At 41.7% G+C, this 18,731-nt stretch overlaps 1 protein-coding gene across 1 annotated transcript in view; it reads left to right on the forward strand.

The window, feature by feature from the left end:
* The window catches only part of TMTC1 (transmembrane O-mannosyltransferase targeting cadherins 1), a 302,591-nt gene that overhangs the window by 205,366 nt on the left and 78,494 nt on the right, over positions 1-18,731 (forward strand). Inside the window, exons 10-11 of the mRNA XM_047787300.1 lie at positions 4,155-4,322; positions 13,331-13,444. Coding sequence (XP_047643256.1) covers positions 4,155-4,322; positions 13,331-13,444 — 282 coding nt within the window. The remainder of the gene's footprint in view (positions 1-4,154; positions 4,323-13,330; positions 13,445-18,731) is intronic.

Here is an 18,731-nt window from a genome sequence, read left to right on the forward strand (position 1 = left end):
TGGCTGAGATCTATAGTAAAGCAGATGTTGAATGATGACATGTCATAATAGAGAGGCGTCTTAATCTCTGATAATGTGTGCAAGTTTCTAAGAATGTGATACTCACCAAGAAATTTGCAAGCCTAAATGGAGATTGTTTTATATGGCTTAACATTTCTTTAAACCATATGTCAATATAAGGACTTTTGAAAAAAGAAATGATCCTATTGCTTGATCCCAAAGCCTGTGCTGAGTGCAAAGAAAGGTAGTCTCCTTTGCTTTGGCTACAGAGGGTTCAACAGCTGTGGCTTGGGAGTGGAATCTGGCCAACCGCCTGTTTTTATAAATACATTTCACTGGAACACAGCCATGTCTATTCTTTACATAAGTGTCAATGGCTGCTTTCCTGCTGCAAAGATGGACTTGAGTAGGAGGGACAGGAGCTGTATGGCCTGAAATAATTTACTCTCTGGCCCCTTATAGAAAAAGTTTGCCAACTCTTGAATTAATTATAGCATAGCGTAAGGGCTGCAAGTCTTCTGTGTCTATTCCTAGTTTTTGGAACTGTGGGCAAGTTAAGTCCTCTAAGCTTTAGTTTCCTCATTTATGAAATGGAAGATACTGAGGATTAAGTTTTTAATGTGAATGATATATTTAAATCCTGTACTATCCTTATTCCAGTCCCTACAAATATTGTGGGCACGCCCATATAAGCCTCCTAACAGCACCCCACACATAGGAAACACTCAATAAACATATAAGCGTATAAAATTATAAACATATAGGAGTTGCCGTCATGGCGCAGTGGAAACGAATCCGCCTAGGAACCATGAGGTTATGGGTTCAATCCCTGGCCTTGTTCAATGGGTTAAGGATCTGGCGTTGCTCTGACCTGTGGTGTAGGTCGAGACGTGGCTCAGATCCCATGTTGCTGTGGCTGTGGTGTAGCCTGATGGCTACAGCTCCTATTATACCCCCAGCCTGGGAACCTCCATATGCCATGGGTGCAGCCCTAAAAAAAAATAAATAAAATTATAAATGTATAAAATAACCAATTACTTTAGTTGCTATTATTTGTTACCCTTGTCTTAGGCCCCTTGGTGGCTGTTGCTCTGGAGTTGTTAGAATCCCAGAGTTTTCCTTCCCCACAGCTCTGGCAGATGGCAGCTTTGTTTCCTACCAGGAGACAGTAAACAATCATTGAGATTTCATGAATGGAGTGCCTGGGAAGGAAGTAGGTGAAGCTGTGGGATTAGGTGTGAGGAACACAGGAACCAGCCAGTCAAATCAAAACCCAGTGTGTCAGGACAGCAGATGGAATGTGGGCTCTAGAATCTGGAATTCCTGGGTTTTTGTCTTTGCTCTACTGTGCACAAGCTATGTGACTAAATTTAGCAAATCCGTTCACTCTTCTTCAGTGTCTTCATGAGTTCACTGCTGCTAATAGTGACCCCCATGGATGTGACGGTGAACTGAGCTCCTGTAGGGAATGTGCTTGGCATGTAAGATGTGCTGGATAAAAGTTTGTCATCAGTGATGCTGCTTTTTGTTTTGTTTTCTTTGCCCATGCCCGAGGCATGTGGAAGTTACTGGACTAGGGATTGAACCTGTGCCACAGCAGTGACCTGAGCTGCAGCAGTGACAGTGCCAAGTCCTTAACCTGTTGAGCCCGGAGGAACGCCCAGTGATGCTGCTATATGAAGGCAGGGCAAGAATAGAGCTGGCCTTGGGGATGTGGGTGCCTGCAGGGCACACCCCCTGCATTTCACCACATTTTTCTACTTTTCAGTGAAGCCTTCTCTGACCACTCATATGAAATGCTCACCTTCCTCCCCATCCTGGACGCTCTCCTTCTCTTTCCTGCTTAATTTTTCTCCACCTAATATGTAATACTCTATGTGACCTACTCTGGGTTTTACTTGCTTATGGCTGTTTTCCCACCCCTGTGAGTTCCAGAATAGGAATGTCTATTTTGTCCACTGCTATGTTCTTGGTGCCTGTAATAGGGGCACCTCATTTGTGTTCTTTTGTTTTTTGTTTTGGCTGCACCTGCAGCATGCAGAAGTTCCCAGGCCGGGGATTGAACCCAAACCACAGCAGTGACAATGCCAGATCCTTAACCCGCTGCACCACCAGGGAACTCCCCAATCTGTATTTTATTCATAATCGTGTCTATAGTGTCCGGCATACTGCCATTCACATGCTAGAGAGAGAACAAATAAATAATTGAACAAGTAAGTGAACTATATTAATTTGGGGCTTCTTATAGCATTAGTGTCTGACCAATGTAGGGTTTCTCTACACAAACTTGCTTCATTGTCAAAATATTCTGTAATAATTTGTTTTATCATCTTTGGAAAAAAGGGAGTTTTGACTAAAATGCACACAGAAATGAGGAGTCCAAACTATATGTTTTTCTGAGGCCAGTTGGCAGGCAAGAAACATCTCTACAGATTCATGTGAGGGACCACTTTCCATCCACCAAGACAGAGGCTTTTATTTTTTATTTTTTTTGCTTTTTGGGGCTGCTCCTGTGGCATAGGGAGGTTCCCAGGCTAGAGGTCGAATCAGAGCTAGAGCTGACAGCCTGCACGACAGCAACACAGGATCCGAGACACGTCTGCGACCTACACTACAGCTCACAGCAACGCCGGATCCCTGACCCACTGAGTGAGGCCAGGGATCAAACACACATCCTCATGGATACGAGTGAAATTTGTTTCCGCTGCACCACAATGGGAACTCCCACCAAAGACTTTTAGAGACGTGATGTCACCGTGCCAAAGTCCCACTCAGATAACATGAAAGATTCTTGATGTCTGTTGGGAAAGCTGGTCCAGAATCAGCAAGAGAATCACATCAATGCAGCTTGTCTGTGATGAATTCCAAGCGGTGAGGCTCAGACTTTGGCCTGTGGGTGGATTTTCCTTCTGCGTAAGGACTTTGGCCAGAGTAGGGACATACTAGGTGGCACATTTCTGGAAACAGAGATCATTGGCCCTTGCTGACGAGCATCTCTCTCGGAATTTGAGAATCCTCTGAGGACTGTGTCCCACAGAGCTTCAGGGTCCAAATTTGAACACATGGTGCCAATAGGTTATACAATGTCAGGAACCTGAGGGAGCTGGGATCTGAGGGTGCAGTCAGGACCCAAGAGTATACATGACAGACTTCTTGATGCCTAAATTGCTGAAACCCAGGGCAATAAGATTCTACAAGATGAACCTGTTCTCCACACTCGTGCCAGAGAACTAGTGGAGATACTGGTGGAGCCCCTTCAAGCATGGCATGGAAATGCAGAGGGGTTATGTTTGTCTATCACAGGACAAGCTTTGTTTGAAAGTTAGGTGCATAGGATGACACCAGTCAGAAGGGCCATCATTAGAAAGTCTACAAGTAACAAATGCTGGAGAGGGTATGGAGAAGAGAGAAACCTCCTAAAATCTTGGGAGTGTAAATTGGTACAACCACTATGGAAAACAGTATGGAGGTACCTCAGAAAACTAAATAGAGAACTACCACATGACCCGGCAATCCTGGGCATATATCTAGACAAAACTTCATTGAAAAAGATACATGTACCCCTATGTTCGTTGCGGCACTATAGCCAAGACATGGAAACAACCTAAATGTCCATATACATTATGGAACGCTACTCAGCCATAAAAAAGAACAAAATAATGCCTTTTGAAGCAACATGGATGGAACTAGAGATTCTCATACTAATTGAAGTGAGTCAGAAACAGAAACACAAATACTGTATGATATCACTTATATGTGGAATCTAAAATATGGCACAAATGAAACAGACTCACAGACATAGAGAATAGACTTGTGATTGCCAAGGGGGAGGGAGGAGGGAGTGGGATGCACTGGGAGTTTGGGAGTAGGAGATGCAAATTATTTACATTTAGGATGGATAAGCAATGAGGTCCTACTGTATAGCACAGAGAACTATATCCAACCTCTTGGGACAGAACATGATGAAAGATCGTATGAGAAAAAGAATATATAAATAGTTATGCCTGGGTCACTAGGCTGTACAGCAGAAATTGACACAACGGTGTAAATCAACTATACTTTAAAAAAAGAAATAAAGTTACTTGCTTGGGATGGAATGCTCAGGAGTGTCCATCACACCCCCAAGGTCACCCTGCGTCTCCACTCTTTTCCAGCATGGGCTACTGCATCCTTTTCGTGCACGGACTGAGCAAGCTCTGCACGTGGCTGAATCGCTGTGGGGCCACCACCCTGAGTGTGTCCACCGTACTGCTGCTCTTGCTTTTCTCTTGGAAAACCGTGAAACAGAATGAAATCTGGCTGTCGAGAGAGTCCCTATTCAGGTATGACTAGACGGATAAAAGTGCATGTCTTCCCATTTATTTCACTCATCCATATGTTCCCCAGCAAATGAGGTCATGTGGGCCTGGCAATATTTATGAACCCATTAACATTTTTTAGTCAAGTTTTAAATGGAAAGTGTAATGTTATTTGGGGTTTTAACATTAGTTTTTTTTTTTTTTTTTTACATAGGATTAAACATTTTACAGGATGAAATGCTTGTGAATTAATGAAAATAAAGCTCCTGGGAAGGTTTGGGGGGTGCTGAATTGAGGTAAAAACTATCTTGGTGAGCTGGGTGGTAAAATCAGCCATAAACAAAATGAATCAATAAGTCTGATTTCATCGTTCAGACAAGAGAATGGGAAAAGTGAGTGCACAGCAAGAAGGAAGAGAAATGCAGTACATTTTCTTAAGGATATTCAAGGATGTTAATGTTCTGTAATTGTGATCTATGGTCTAGTTGCTTTATGTTGAACATTAATTGTGAACAAGGAAGTGAAAGACGTTTTTATCTCCGGATAGGTTTTTATGTAGTATTGAAGCTGTTTCTGAATATAACGATGTCAATTTAGAGTCCTAAACATCATAAACTATAAATATTCTTTGAGTCGCTCTTTGTGCTGTGTTTCTTTTGTCTCACTAATGCCACAGCCCTGGTGGCCTTCACCTGGGTTCTCTGGCTCAGCATCTCCTGGTCACCCACCCACCTTTTCCTATAATGGAAAGGAATCTGAAAAAAATAGATTTATTTCTCAGTCTCTCAGGCATCCCCAAGTCTTTTCTGCCTCTGTCCTTGCTTATGACCCAGTGGGCCAGTTTTGTCAGTGTGGTTTCTATTTGGTTCCCTGATCAGCTGGTCCCCAGTGCTTATTCTTTGGAGGCAGACAACTGAAACAGAGTTGGGATCACTTTTCAAAAGGAGAAGATATGGGAGGAACATAGGAAAGCACAGGGTTTTGGGGAGCAGGAGAGGAGCTGGCCAATACCAGACATGAAATAGGTGTGTCTGTCTTGAGAGCACCTGAGCATCTGCAGGGCACCGAATGGAGGACTAAATGTACCCCAGTTTTCTCTCTCTTCACATCACCGTCCTGAGAAAACAAAGTCCTCTGACAGAGCCTGAGCTTAGGTAACATGCCTTCCTTTTGTCCCCATCTGGGTACTGATGACAGAACTGGCCAAAGAAACTCCTCTGAGTTCCATCAGGGAAATTAGGGCAGGCAGAGCCCCTGGGGCTTCCACTGAGATGTCACAGCCTAAGGGAATCCCCCCCTGGGAAACCCAAGCACCGGAAGAGGGCGCAGACTTGGGCAGTTAGGAATGAATGAATGAATGAGTGCGTGAATGAACAAATAAGACCAAGGTTCACTGCACTCTGCTATTATTTTAAAACAATATATCCGATTTTGCTATTTGGCAATTTAACTTTTTTTTTGTCTTTTGTCTTTTGCCTTTTGCCTTTTGAGGACCACAACCATGGCATATGGAGGTTCCTAGGCTAGAGGTTGAAACAGAGCTATAGCTGCCAACCTATGCCACAGCCACAGCAACACAGGATCCGACTGTGTCTGAGAGCCACACCACAGCTCATTGCAATGCCACATTCTTTTTTTTTTTGTCTTTTGTCTTTGTTGTTGTTGTTGTTGTTGTTGTTGCTATTTCTTGGGCTGCTCCCATGGCATATGGAGGTTCCCAGGCTAGGGGCTGAATTGGAGCTGTAGCCACTGGCCTACACCAGCGCCACAGCAACGCGGGATCCAAGCCGCGTCTGCGACCTACATCACAGCTCACGGCAATGCCGGATCGTCAACGCACTGAGCAAGGGCAGGGACCGAACCCGCAACCTCATGGTTCCTAGTCGGATTCGTTAACCACTGAGCCACGATGGGAACTCCAATGCCACATTCTTAACCTACTGAGCAAGGCCAGGGATCAGACCCGCATCCTCATAGTTCCTAGTTAGGTGGTTCCTTAACCACTGACCATGACGGAAACTCCCAGCAATTTAACTTTTTTTAATAGAAAAAAATGTAGTCTGGCATGCACATCTCATTAGTTTTTTATTATTATCATTATTATTTATTTATTGTTATCATCATCATTGTGACCATCATTACTTCGGTAGGTACCGCAGGGACATGTTGCTCTGTAGATTTTTTTTCTGTGAATTGTTTTTCACTTCTAAGCTTCTGATACTGTTCCGTCCCTGTCATTACCCCGCTGCTTGCAGCCCAAAGTGAAGTTCTCACAGACCGCAATGGACCTGTTCCCTTTTCCTGTCCAATGCTGAGGTCATTCTGTAAACACAGAGGCATGGAAGTTCAGTAATATAACTTCCTTCTGGTCTCTGTTGGCTTAATTCATTTTTTCCCTTCACTTTCAATAGTCAGTGCTCTTATGAGAAATTTTTACATGATTCTGCCCTGTGTTAAATGCTTACCTTGAATAAAGGTGTTGAGTGGCTATGTCTTCTAAAGATGTTTACTGCTTAGTCAGAGAAACTCTGGGGATGGTTTTTGACAGACAGTGATTTATCTCAAGGATAGCAAGTTAGTGCTAAATGCTATACAGCTGATGCCAGCAATTTTTTTTTTTTAAAGGAAAACTAAAACAAAAAGCTTATTGACCTTGCATGCAGAGGCTCCTGGGGTTTTTTTAGATGGAAGCATGTAGAAAGTGTACAGTTGATTACTAAAACACAACCATTCCACATGTGTGCTTAAAGAGACTTTGTGTCTTAAGAAACCTTTGATGTTCAAAGGGAATTTTGTGTAAGGTGCAAATTAAAACTATCAATAGTTTTTAGAAAACTTTATCATAATTTATGTCTTGAGAAAACGTTTAAGAATCTGAGACCTTAAGAATATTCTTTTTCCTTCCTGACCAGATGTTTATATGTCCTCGTATATCCTTAGTCAAAAATGTGTCCAAAATCGATGAGGCAAAATAGGATTAGTGGCTGGTGTGGGATCTGTAGGTTAGACCTTCCGGCTCTATGCTAGGTTCCCCATTTAATAGCTGTTTGATCGTGGGCGAGTTACTTCACCACCCGCCTCCTTAGTTTCTTCATTTTACGATTTAGGGATTTGGGATTAACACATACACACTGCTATATATAAAGTCGATGGAGTTCTTTTATGGCATAACAAGGTGAGGATCTGGCCTCGTCCCTGCAGTAGCTGGGTCACTGCTGTAGTGTGGGTTTAATCCCTGGCCTGGGAACTTTGACATGCCATAGGCACAACCAAAAACAAAAAAGGATAACCAACAAGGACCAACTCTATAGCCCAGGGAACTATATTCAACATCTTGTTAGAACCTATAATGGAAAAGAATCTGAAAAAAATAGACTTATATGTATATGTATAAATACATATGTAAAATAGATTTATGGAGATATATATACACACACACATATATACATGAATCACTGTTGTTCACCTGAAACTAATAGATCATTGTAAGTCAACTATATGTTGATTAAAAAATAAATTTAAATAAATAAATAAAATTTTAAACAAATTTTAAAGAACAGTGTTTATCTTGTGGGTATACTAGAAGGATAAAGGAATATGTAAAAGATGCATAGGACAGTATGATAAGCACTGTGTAAAGGTTTTAAATTACTGCTCTGCATTGTTTTCTAGGATATGAGAGAGAAGTGGGGGTAGATTGTAGAGGATCTGAAAGTCTGGACGGGAGTCAGACCCATGAACGTTTTAATATAATGTAGCTGGTGGTAGGTAGACTGAAGCAGAACAGGACAGGCAGGCAGGTGATTAGGACCAACCAAGCCTTCAAGGACTGTTCTCTGAGAAGGATGAGGAAAACTTAGCCATAATGGCCAAAATCAAGAGCTGGCCAGCTGAGTAAGAGAAAAGTATGGTAGTTCTAGATAAGGCGATATCCTTGGCAGAGGTCCTGTTTCTGTGTTCTCCTCTGTCCCAAACAAAAAACCTAATGACCATCCTAAGCTATGGTCTCATGAGGGCCTGTCTAATTAGGGGGAGCTGTGTTGCTTGGCAACACTATGAACAGCATTGCAGATTATTTTAGGACACACCTTTGTGTTAGAGAAAATCCAAATTTCAGGCAAGTTCCAGTGTTTCCAGCTGAGATCTCCTCTCACAGAAAAAGAACCCAGTGAGTGATGTGTTTTTAGGAGATACAGACAGAAGTTCCCCTCACAGCTTTGCACTCTGTTGGCAAAGTCCTCATGTCCAAAAGCAAAGGAACCCACGAGAGAGTAGGGTGTTTAAGCCAAAATAGCTGTGGAAAGGAAGAGCCAATAGTTGAGCCCAAATCTAATGTAAAAGCCCAAGAATACATACACTTCACCACACCTATTTTTTGCTTTCTGTTTTCTCACTTAAGCTAAGCCCAGTCGAAACAGAAGGAGACAAAGATGGAGACAAAGTGAAAGGTGTTCATAATCATAGCTCAAGGTGCATTGTTTTTAATTCTTAGAACAAGAGATTATTGCAATAGTTAACCTGAGGAAGGGGTAACAATTCCAACTGGGCTAGTTGACAGCCCAGACTCTTGTATGTATTTGCAGTAAATATTACCAAAATAATATAATTTGGTGAACACCACCTCCCCTCACTGCCCATCAAATTTTCAAAATACCTGGAAAGACAGAGACAGCATATTTTCTTTTTCATCTGTTTTGGCATCTCTTAGAATCTCATTCATGAACTATTTAAGTGACCTGTAGACCCAATTAAAAATTTATGTCCTGGATTCCCCTCCCCTATGTAGGAAACACATTTCTCTTTCCTGTTCTCTGAACTGCTGAGCCAGAGAGATAAGCAGAACTCCCAAGGCAGAGAACATAAACCAAGGGATGGCACATTCCTTTGTAAAGGCCAGATCATAAATATTTGAGGCTTGGTGGGTCATACAGACTGTTTTGCAGCGACTCAACTGTGCTGTTGTCTTAGGAAAGAGGCTGAAGATACCTATGTAAAGAGGTAAATATCTTGATGTGTCTGTAGCCCACTAGGCAGTAGTTTACCAGCAATACAGACACTGTAACAGTCAAATTCTAATGTTTCTAGATCTTCTGGTACCTTTTTGGTTTAGCATTAATGTTGACCAACTTCAGGAATGAATCTATCTATTGGTCTTGGTTGAAATCTCTGCTCAACTACTCACTCAGTCTGTAACCTTAGAAAATGGTCTTAATCTCTCTGAGCTTCTGTTTCCTCATCTACAATATGGGAGGTACAGTGATACTGCCCATCTGATAGGTTATTGAAGGATGAAAGGAGATACGCCATGGAAATGGATGCTTTGCTTAGCACTTGTTTCAGAATAAGCTTTCTGGGGGTTCCTGTCGTGGCTCAGCAGGTTAAGGACCCAAGGTTGTCCCCCCGAGGATGCGGGTTCAATTCCTGGCCTTGCTCAGTGGGTTAAGGATTTGGCACTGCCACAGGCTGTGGTGTAGGTCACAGCTGCATCTCTGATTTGACCTCTGGCCCAGGAACTTCCATATGCTGCAAGTGCAGTCTTAAAATAAATAAGTTAAGTAATTAAAAAAAAAAGCCTTCTGTAAGTACTGGCCATCCTGAGTGTGCTTTTGGTTAAATAGGGTTATAGTTTGGGATAACCACACATTCTTCTTACTTTCCTTTCCTATTAACCTCTGGCTAAGCACGACTCTTTTTTTTTTTTTTTTAATGTCTGTTTTCTAAGAGGAATTTAGGGATTGTCCCCCTGGCCTGTTGCTTCGGTAATGCCAGGCTTGTAGAGATGTCTGATAGATGTGTCTTGATATCTCTGTTATTTTTCAGGTCTCTTGCAAATGAGAGATGTGAGGGAGAAGTGCAAAGTGCATGAATTAAGATCCTGAGTGGAAAGGGAGGCTATTGTCTTCCTATGGCCACACCTGTGCCATATAGAGAAGTTCCCAGGCTAGGGTTTGAGTCAGAGCTCAGCTTCAGGCTTGCTCCACAGCCACAGCAATGCTGGATCTGAGCCACATCTGTGACCTACCCCACAGCTCACAGCAACACCAGATTCTTAACCCACTGAGCGAGGCCAGGGATCAAACCCGCATCATCATGGGGGACTATGTTGGGTTCTTAACCCACTGAGCAACAATGGAAACTCTGAGAAAGGGAGACTTTTATTCATAATCATTGTTGTTATTATTAATCGGGTTTGGGATATGCCCCCATAACTTATGAATCCCAATTTCCTTGTGGAATAAATAGATGTGGAGCTGCATGTTCCCACTAAGACAGCTGGGCTCCTAAATCCCAGCTTCCTGAAAGCAAACTGAGGAATCTGGCCTGTGGAACAGGAGCAACCTGGTCAGCTGGCACCACGTGGAAAGTTTTACCTTTGGCCAGTTGTTTATCTTCCTTTTTTTTACAAGCTGTTCATTGCAAAATGAGAGACTGGAAAAACAGAGCAGAAACATTTCATAGAATGTAAAGGTCAAAAACAATGGGACAAAAACAGTGTGTTCTTAGGGACTTGAGTGACTCCACCCATGTCTGCTTGCCTGTTAGAGGTATCATTACTTCCTCTTGTCATCACTGAAAATACCCTGGTCTCAACAAGGTCGCGTTTCCACGGGCTGAACTGTCTATTTCTCGGGTGAAACCCAGCTAATCACGCAGAGGGAAGGATCAATTCCATTAAGTATGCCAGCTATATCCATACTGAAATCAAAGTAATCTTTCAAATCTGCCTGCACCATGCACTGTTTAGTTCTGGACAGAAAAATCAGACATTTTCTTCTACAGAAATTGGATTTTTTTTTTTTTTAAAGCCGCAACTGTTGCTCTGACCTTGGTTCCGCTCCTGTGCCCCTGTGTGTTGTGGACAATGCCCATTTGAAGTGTTGTATTAAAATTCTAGCTTTATGTGTCAGCGGGTGAGCCTCGCCATAGGGTAATTGAAGGAGATAGATGGTTTCACTGGAACACCTGAATGACAGTGTTGGTAAATCTTTTGTCTTGGGTCAGTCAGTTTCCAGTGAGAAGACTCCTCCAGTCTCCTCCCTGGAGTCCAGCCCTGGCTGCCAGTATTCAGAGCTTTTACACAGGTACAGTGAGGGTTGAAAGATTCCATTGTTCAGAATACCTACTTTCATCTTGGACCTCTGCACCTGTTGTTCCTGAGTCCAGGATCTCTCTGATTCAGCTTTTCTAGAGCGTAAGGCTCCTGCTGTTTGCTGGAATGAGGAAAGAATAGTGAAAAAAGTCACCTAAATTCACGCTAGGATAGAGGGTCTGGAGTCTACCTGCTCTTGATACAGATTTATGAACAGTCCATCTGTTTCCAGCTCCACTCCCCACACAGCAAACATTCTAGCTCCTGCTGTGTGCATTTGACATCGCAGAAGCAGCTCTGTGTAAGTTGGAGTCTGCTCCTTAGAGATGATGGTGCCCTTGGGTTGGTCACCAGCTTCCCACACTCCCTGTAAGTTTTCTCCTATGGCGAGTTCCTCAAGCACCCAGCTAGTGGATTTTAAGTGGGGCAATCTTTGCTCATCCCAAGGGGCTGAGTTTGTTTGTTTTTTTTCCTTTGCACATGTATTTCTTTTTTTTTTATTTATTTTTTATTTTTTTTTTCCCACTGTACAGCAAGGGGGTCAGGTTATCCTTACATGTATACATTACAATTACATTTTTCCCCCAGCCTTTCTTCTGTTGCAACATGAGTATCTAGACAAAGTTCTCAATGCTATTCAGCAGGATCTCCTTGTATGTATTTCTTTTTTAATTACCAATAGTTCTCTTATTGGTTTATAACATCGAGGGACTGTTATTTTAACAAAAGTTCGACAAAGGTTATAATAGCCTAACATATTTCCCGAACAGGTTGAAAGCTTTGTATGGCATTCCTCTAGTAATCTTACCTTTAAATTAAATATTACATGAAAATATGTCAACCTAGAAAAAAGTAGTGTGTTTCAAGTACAGTGGCCCAGAGACTAGGTGCTTATCCTTTGTCCTTCCTCTCTCTCTCATTCCCTCCCAAAGTTCCAGAGTTTTCTTTCCAAAAAGCCACCAAACCCATCTATCTTTGTTATTCCCCTGCCACCACCTCCTGGAAGGGGAGGGAACAGGGACTCTGGAAGCAAACTACTCGGGTCCGCGCCCCATCTCTGCATCAGCTGCCTGAGTTGTGCAGGGTGAGTTTGTAAGGCAGTTACAAAGGACAGGCATCTGTCTGTCTTCCTTCTATCATCCTCAAAGCTTCAGTGTTGGAGTTTCTGTCATGGCACTGTGGAAATGAATCTGACCAGGAACCATGAGGTTGCGTGTTCGATCGCTGGGCTCACTCAATGAGTTAAGGATCTGGTGTTGCTGTGGCTGTGGTGTAGGCCAGCAGCTGCAGCTCCAACTTGATTCCTAGCCTGGGAACTTCCATATGCTGTGTTTGCAGCCCTAAAAAGATCAAAATAAATAATTAAATAAAGACTCAAAGAAATGTCTTTAAAAAAAAAAAAAAAAAAAGGCTAGAAGTTCCCTGGTGGCTTAGTGGGTTAAGGATCTGGCATTGTTTCTGAGGCTTGGGTTGCTGTGGCACAGACTTTCTGGCCCTAGAACTTCTGCTTGCTGTAGGTATGGCTAAAAAAAAAGTGGAAGGCTATAAGTGAAGGAAGGAAGGAAAAAACTGAGTTAACCTGACCATGCAAGGCTGTTCCCCGAAGAATCATGACCCACCACATCCTGCCACCTCTGTTTCATGTGCAGTTAGCATGTTTGTTTAGTTGTGCGTGACAGCTGTGTTTTTTGTTGTTGCCTCCATTGTTTGTGTTGCCTGTGTGTTGCCTCCTTTTTTTTTTTTTTTTTGCCTCCATTGTTTGTCACGGAAGCGTATTTAGTAACTCAGCTCATCCACAACTTTTGGGAGACTTGGCTTAGATGAATGTAATGGGCATTTCAAATGCAGGTTCATGAAACTGGGAGTAAAACTTGGAAGAAACTGACAACATTCCCCAACAGTACTCTCTGTGACTCATTGCTTATAATGTATTAATTTTTAGGTCTGGCGTTCAAACTCTGCCCCACAATGCCAAGGTTCACTACAACTACGCCAATTTCCTGAAGGACCAGGGTCGGAACAAGGAAGCCATCTACCACTACAGAACGGCCCTCAAGTAAGCAGCAGATGGGTCTTGGCGGTTGGGCTTTTTACACCTTCATTTATTTCACTTGAGCCTCCCCAGTATTTGCAGGTTGTGTTTCTCCTGACAGTGAACCTCTCCTTGGAGGTGGTATAGATCTTAAAGTCTTTTGGCTCAGTGTTCAAGTCGGTTACATATCCTTTGCTTCTAACTCTCGATGTTCTCTTCCCTTGATAGACATTGTGCAATGAAGTGACAGAGCCCAGTACATACTTACAGGCCAATAGGAGATGGTTGTCAAAAATATACTTGTAAGTTCCCAGGGTAGGTACTCTGGTGAATTCTTCCCAGTCTAGGCTTCCCACTATCTAAAAGGATTTATATATTGGCATTGGAGTATAGAAATAAAATGCTCTGTTAATTGTATTAAATAGAAAGAAAATGAGAAGACACTGGATTACCACATTGGGGATATGTTAATAAGGTTTAACATACACAAATATATATATACAGTATATATTTAAAATATTATAAGAGCCCTGACACTCTTCTTGTACTCATCCACTGGAAGGGAATATACCAAATATGGCTTCAGATATGACTTTTAGGGGGAATTCAGATTTAAGGTGGGAATTACCAGCAGCCGTCTATAATGCTTTTAGGTACTCTTTTAAATGGTAACTCTGACTTTCAGGATGATCCCTGAAAGATCCTGGATAATAAATGTATTAACCTGGCACATATGGAGGCATGATAACTGAACAGCCTCAGAATCTCCCAAGGTGGGCAAATACTCTCTTTTATTGAATAACGTGAGCCTCCCAGAAGTTTTCTGAAGAAATTTCCATGCCTCTGCAGAGTGGCCCACATTTGATTAAATTTTCTGATACTGTTCTACTTTGGGACGTGCTCTGAAATACGTATACCAAACCAATCATACCTTTCACTGAAGTGCCCTACTTGGATGGTTTCAAAACTGAGTTTGAAATTGTCATTCTTAAAGTAACCTATTTTTAAATTATCCTTTTGAACGGTGTTCTATATTGTTCATTAAGCAAAATCTTTTGGATTTAGAACCTGTTTAATATTGAATATGGCAAAATTTTACTTTATTTTATTCTTTTTTTTTTTATGTCTTTTTAAGGCCGCACCCTCAGCATATGGAGGTTCCCATGCTAGGGATCAAATTGGATATGTACCTGCTGGCCTATGCCACAGCAACAGCCACACTGGATCCAAACCTCATCTGTGACCTACACCACCGCTCATGGCAATACCGGATCCTTAACCCGCAAGCAAGTCCAGGGATCAAACCCTCATCCTCATGGATGCCAGTCAGGTTCGCTAACCAGTGAGCCATGACGCGAACTCCTTGGCAAACATTTTAAACATCAAGTTCCCCTTTCCAAAGATTTCAAGAAATTAGAGGAAAAATTGTAACAAAGTTTTTATTGAAGAAATAAGGCTTTTATTAAGAAATAGAAGATAGGGAGTTTCTGTCATGGCTCAGTGAGTCTTGAACCCAGCTAGTATCTATGAGGATGCAGGTTTGATCCCTGGCCTTGCTCAGTGGATTAAGGATCCAGCATTGCCGTGAGCTATGTTGTAGGTTGCAGACAAGGCTGGGATCCCTTGTGGCTATGGTTTAGCCTGGCAGCTGCACCTCCAATTTGACCCCTAGCCTGGGAACTTCCACATGCCCATGTGCCTCAAGTGCAGCCCTCTGAGAAGTAACATAATGTCTTTTCTAGCAAAGGAAACTTTTGTTACTCCATCTTTCTCTTTTCCTGCTGAAACGCCCCACTCTTCCTCTTTACCTCTTCTCCCAGCAACAGTTTGTTTCAAAGTAGCCAATCAGGAAGAATGTGCTCCCTGACCTGACCAATGGGAAGGGGACAGGTACCTCACCTGTCTTGGGGATAAATAGGGAGGGTCTTTCCTTCTTTGCTCACCCTTTTTGAGCACCCGAGCCCTTCTGCCAAAGTAAAGAGCCTTGTCGAGATCTCCTCCCCTGTTTATGTGTCTCATTTTCCGACACTGACGATTCGAGCCATTTCCTAACAGCCCTTAAAAGCAAAAAGAAAAAGAGAAAGAAAGAAAGAAATAGAAGATATTTTTTATAGATTTAATGAAGAATTATATTTTTTCACTACCAGCCAGTTTAGCCAAATGTTTGTAATGCTTATCTCGAGTTGCTGAGATTATCGTTTAATTTTTTTTCTTTATACTCTCTTTTGTGCCCCAGATGTTCCACAATGAACATGTATTATTTTTGAAATGAGGAAATGTCATTTTTAAAAAGGGGTATGTTCCTTCTAGGGGCATTCACCCAAAGTGTGTTTTGGCTTTAATAATTAGTGTTTTATGATTTTAGGTCACATTCTTAAAGGGAAGGAAAGAGCAATAAGTTTGCCTGAAAAATACTGGTTGGAGGGAAGTGTATCAGTATCTTTTTAAATTTTTTTCATTCCAGCAGATTCTTTTCTGTTGAGTTCAAACAGAAAAATAAGGCAGACCCTAAGGCACAGCTTGGGGCAAAGGTATAAATTAAGCAAAATTCTCTGGCAGCTGATTTTACAGAATTACCGTAGCTCGTTGGGACTTCTGCTTCTTTTCGATGAAACAGAAAAAAATAAATGTTTGCTTCAGCAACTGTGCTTCTGGAAGAAACATGCCCCCTGAGAAATGAGGTAAAAACAATTAGAGCCAAAAATATACTGCATAGTAATTAGTGAAATATTTTATCCTCTCAGACCAGGATAAAGACTTCTAATTTGTGTCATTATTTTTGTGTGGATACCTCTATGGTGAATTTTCAGTAGGTGTGGGTTTTTTTTGTGTGTGTGTGTTTGCTTTTGTTGTTGTTGTTCTTTTTAAAATTTAAGTAAATGTCACTGTGTTAGGAAAGGAAAATACTAGGACTATTCATCATTTTGATGGTTGTTTATGCTAGGTGACTGGAAGACTGCCTTTATTTTTTTACTACTCTCTCTTGTGGAGGTTGCTGACATAGGGGTTTCTCCCCCTCCCAACTGGTCCAGCCTACTTCACCTTCCATGTATCTGATGCTTTTTGTATTTGTGCACAGCAACAAAGAGAATGATTAAGGAAGTGCAGGCTTAAAGGCGGTATTATCCAAAATCAGTTATTCACCCTGTGTGATGACTGTATAGATCCCAAAGGTAATGGTGAAATTGTTAGGGAACCATTGACCGAACCTGCTTACCTTGACCTGGCATGACCATAACTGCTTGCATGAGTTGTCTAACAACAGGAGGCCCCCAATAAGGAACAGGGTGCTGCCCTGAAAAACAACTTTTGGGAGAGGCAGAAAAAAGGGAGGAGATTCCAGCCCCTAATAAGTCTTTTAAAACTAACTAGAAGAATTTAGGGAGGGACCAGTTGGAGAGAGGAGAGGACCATCCTCCCAGGATCCTTGGTGCTAGAGTCCATCTAGGCTGAGAGATGCAGCGTCACCAGAAAGGACCCTGAGTCAGACCAGATGTGGGCCAAGCAAGATGATTGGCAAGAGACAACCCAGCAACTAACCCCATTCCCATAAAACCTAAGGCTTGGAGCCATGTGGCAGAGCAGTTCTCCTGAGTTCCCTTACCCTCATGCTCTCTGCAAGGCTCCCCTTCCCGATAAGGTCTTTTGCTTTGTCAACACGTGTCTCCTCGGACAGTTCATTTCTGAATGATAGACAAGAGCCCATGCTCAAACCCTAAAAGTAGTCCTCTTTCCTGCAACAGAATTAGCCATTAGGGTTGTATGCATACCAATATCTTTTTGGCTGGCTTACAGTTCTAAAAATAACCCTAGATTAAATTGGTAATTATAGATAATGTGAATATTCTGCTTCTTTTAAATTTTATTGTTTAAACAATGTAGAAGTCCCACTAGCTTCTCCTCCAATTTGATGTTCCTCATTTGTTATATTTCTGTAGTACAATGGAGATCTCCCTTGGTAAATGCTGAAGCTGAGGTTATAAATTCAGATTAAGACCCCGTTCATGGAAGAAAATTGTCAAAACCCTTTCTTTAAATCCTCCACAAACTCAAGTGTGGGCTTTCCTTTGTTGCAAGAGCTAGGTCTCACGTTTATTTATTAAATAGCAATGGGAGAGGTCTTTTGTACAGGAGCTTTAAAAGCACATTTTTTTTTCCTTTCAGTTATGCCAAGAGAAAAGAACCTGGTCAGGGACTTCAACTTATATGCTGGAAAATCAGAACACCACTGATGGAGCTGCCATGTGCCTTCAAAGCTTTCTGACCATTGAGTTACTCTGAAAAAGGTTTCTACCAGTTCATCACATATGATGGGAGTAGAAAGTCTAAAGACCACCCAGCCATTCAGCCCTTCCTGTACAAAAACTCCCATGAAATGATTTAGCCAATAAACCCAAAAAGGCAGATAGCGGCCCTGCCCCAATGAAGTGCAGGAGACACAGGATATGTACTTGGCCAATGGCTTGTTGATTAGCTAAAAAAATCATTGAAAAGTGAAGAATCATAAATAATGCACACTCTTGCCTGTTTCATTGTACCCTGAAATTTCACATGTACATCTGTTCACCATTTCTCCTAATATCAATCCATGTCCTTTTCTTTGAGTAAGAGTCTACTGATTAGAATCTGCAAAAAACACATTCATAATTCATTTCCACAGGGATCAGTTTTGATATTTTAAACTGGAATGAAAATTTAAAGAGATTTTTTTTCTGATTTTTCTCTTCCAGTCTTGTACAATTAATCTTACATTAAATTCAACAGCATTTTTTTTGAGCAACTTCTCTTTTTTGAATATTTCCAGAGTATTTTCTTAGTTTTCATAGAAATCACAATTCTCTTTTTTACATTTATATTTTATCATAATATTTCTCTGTATTGTGACACTGCAATACACAACTGGAATCAATTTGTTAATAAATACAGCTGACTCTTAGCAGGTATGCAGTTAAACTTATGGGAGCAGAAGGGCCAGGCTTATAGAAAAGGTTTATTAAGTTGTACGTATCCACCAATATGTTTCCAGAATAGAGAACATCTGGAAATCTGATGACACAATTAAGAGACTGTTTTAAAAAGTATAGGTCATAGAGTTTCATGGCAACTGGTTTCCATCTTATATTTAGATTCCCTGCATGACTCAATTATTGGTCATTTGCTGGTCATCAAGGACCCTGAACCTGAGAATGAGAGGAGAGGTCACCTTTGTTTAGGTGGATTAAAAAGGTCTTTCCAGGGTCAGCAGGAAATGACACCATGTTCCACTGAACATTTGTACTCTTAGATGCCCCTTCATTCCAGCCTGCTACAG

This window comes from Phacochoerus africanus, chromosome 7 (genome assembly GCF_016906955.1).
Source record: "Phacochoerus africanus isolate WHEZ1 chromosome 7, ROS_Pafr_v1, whole genome shotgun sequence".
Lineage (NCBI taxonomy): Eukaryota > Metazoa > Chordata > Mammalia > Artiodactyla > Suidae > Phacochoerus > Phacochoerus africanus.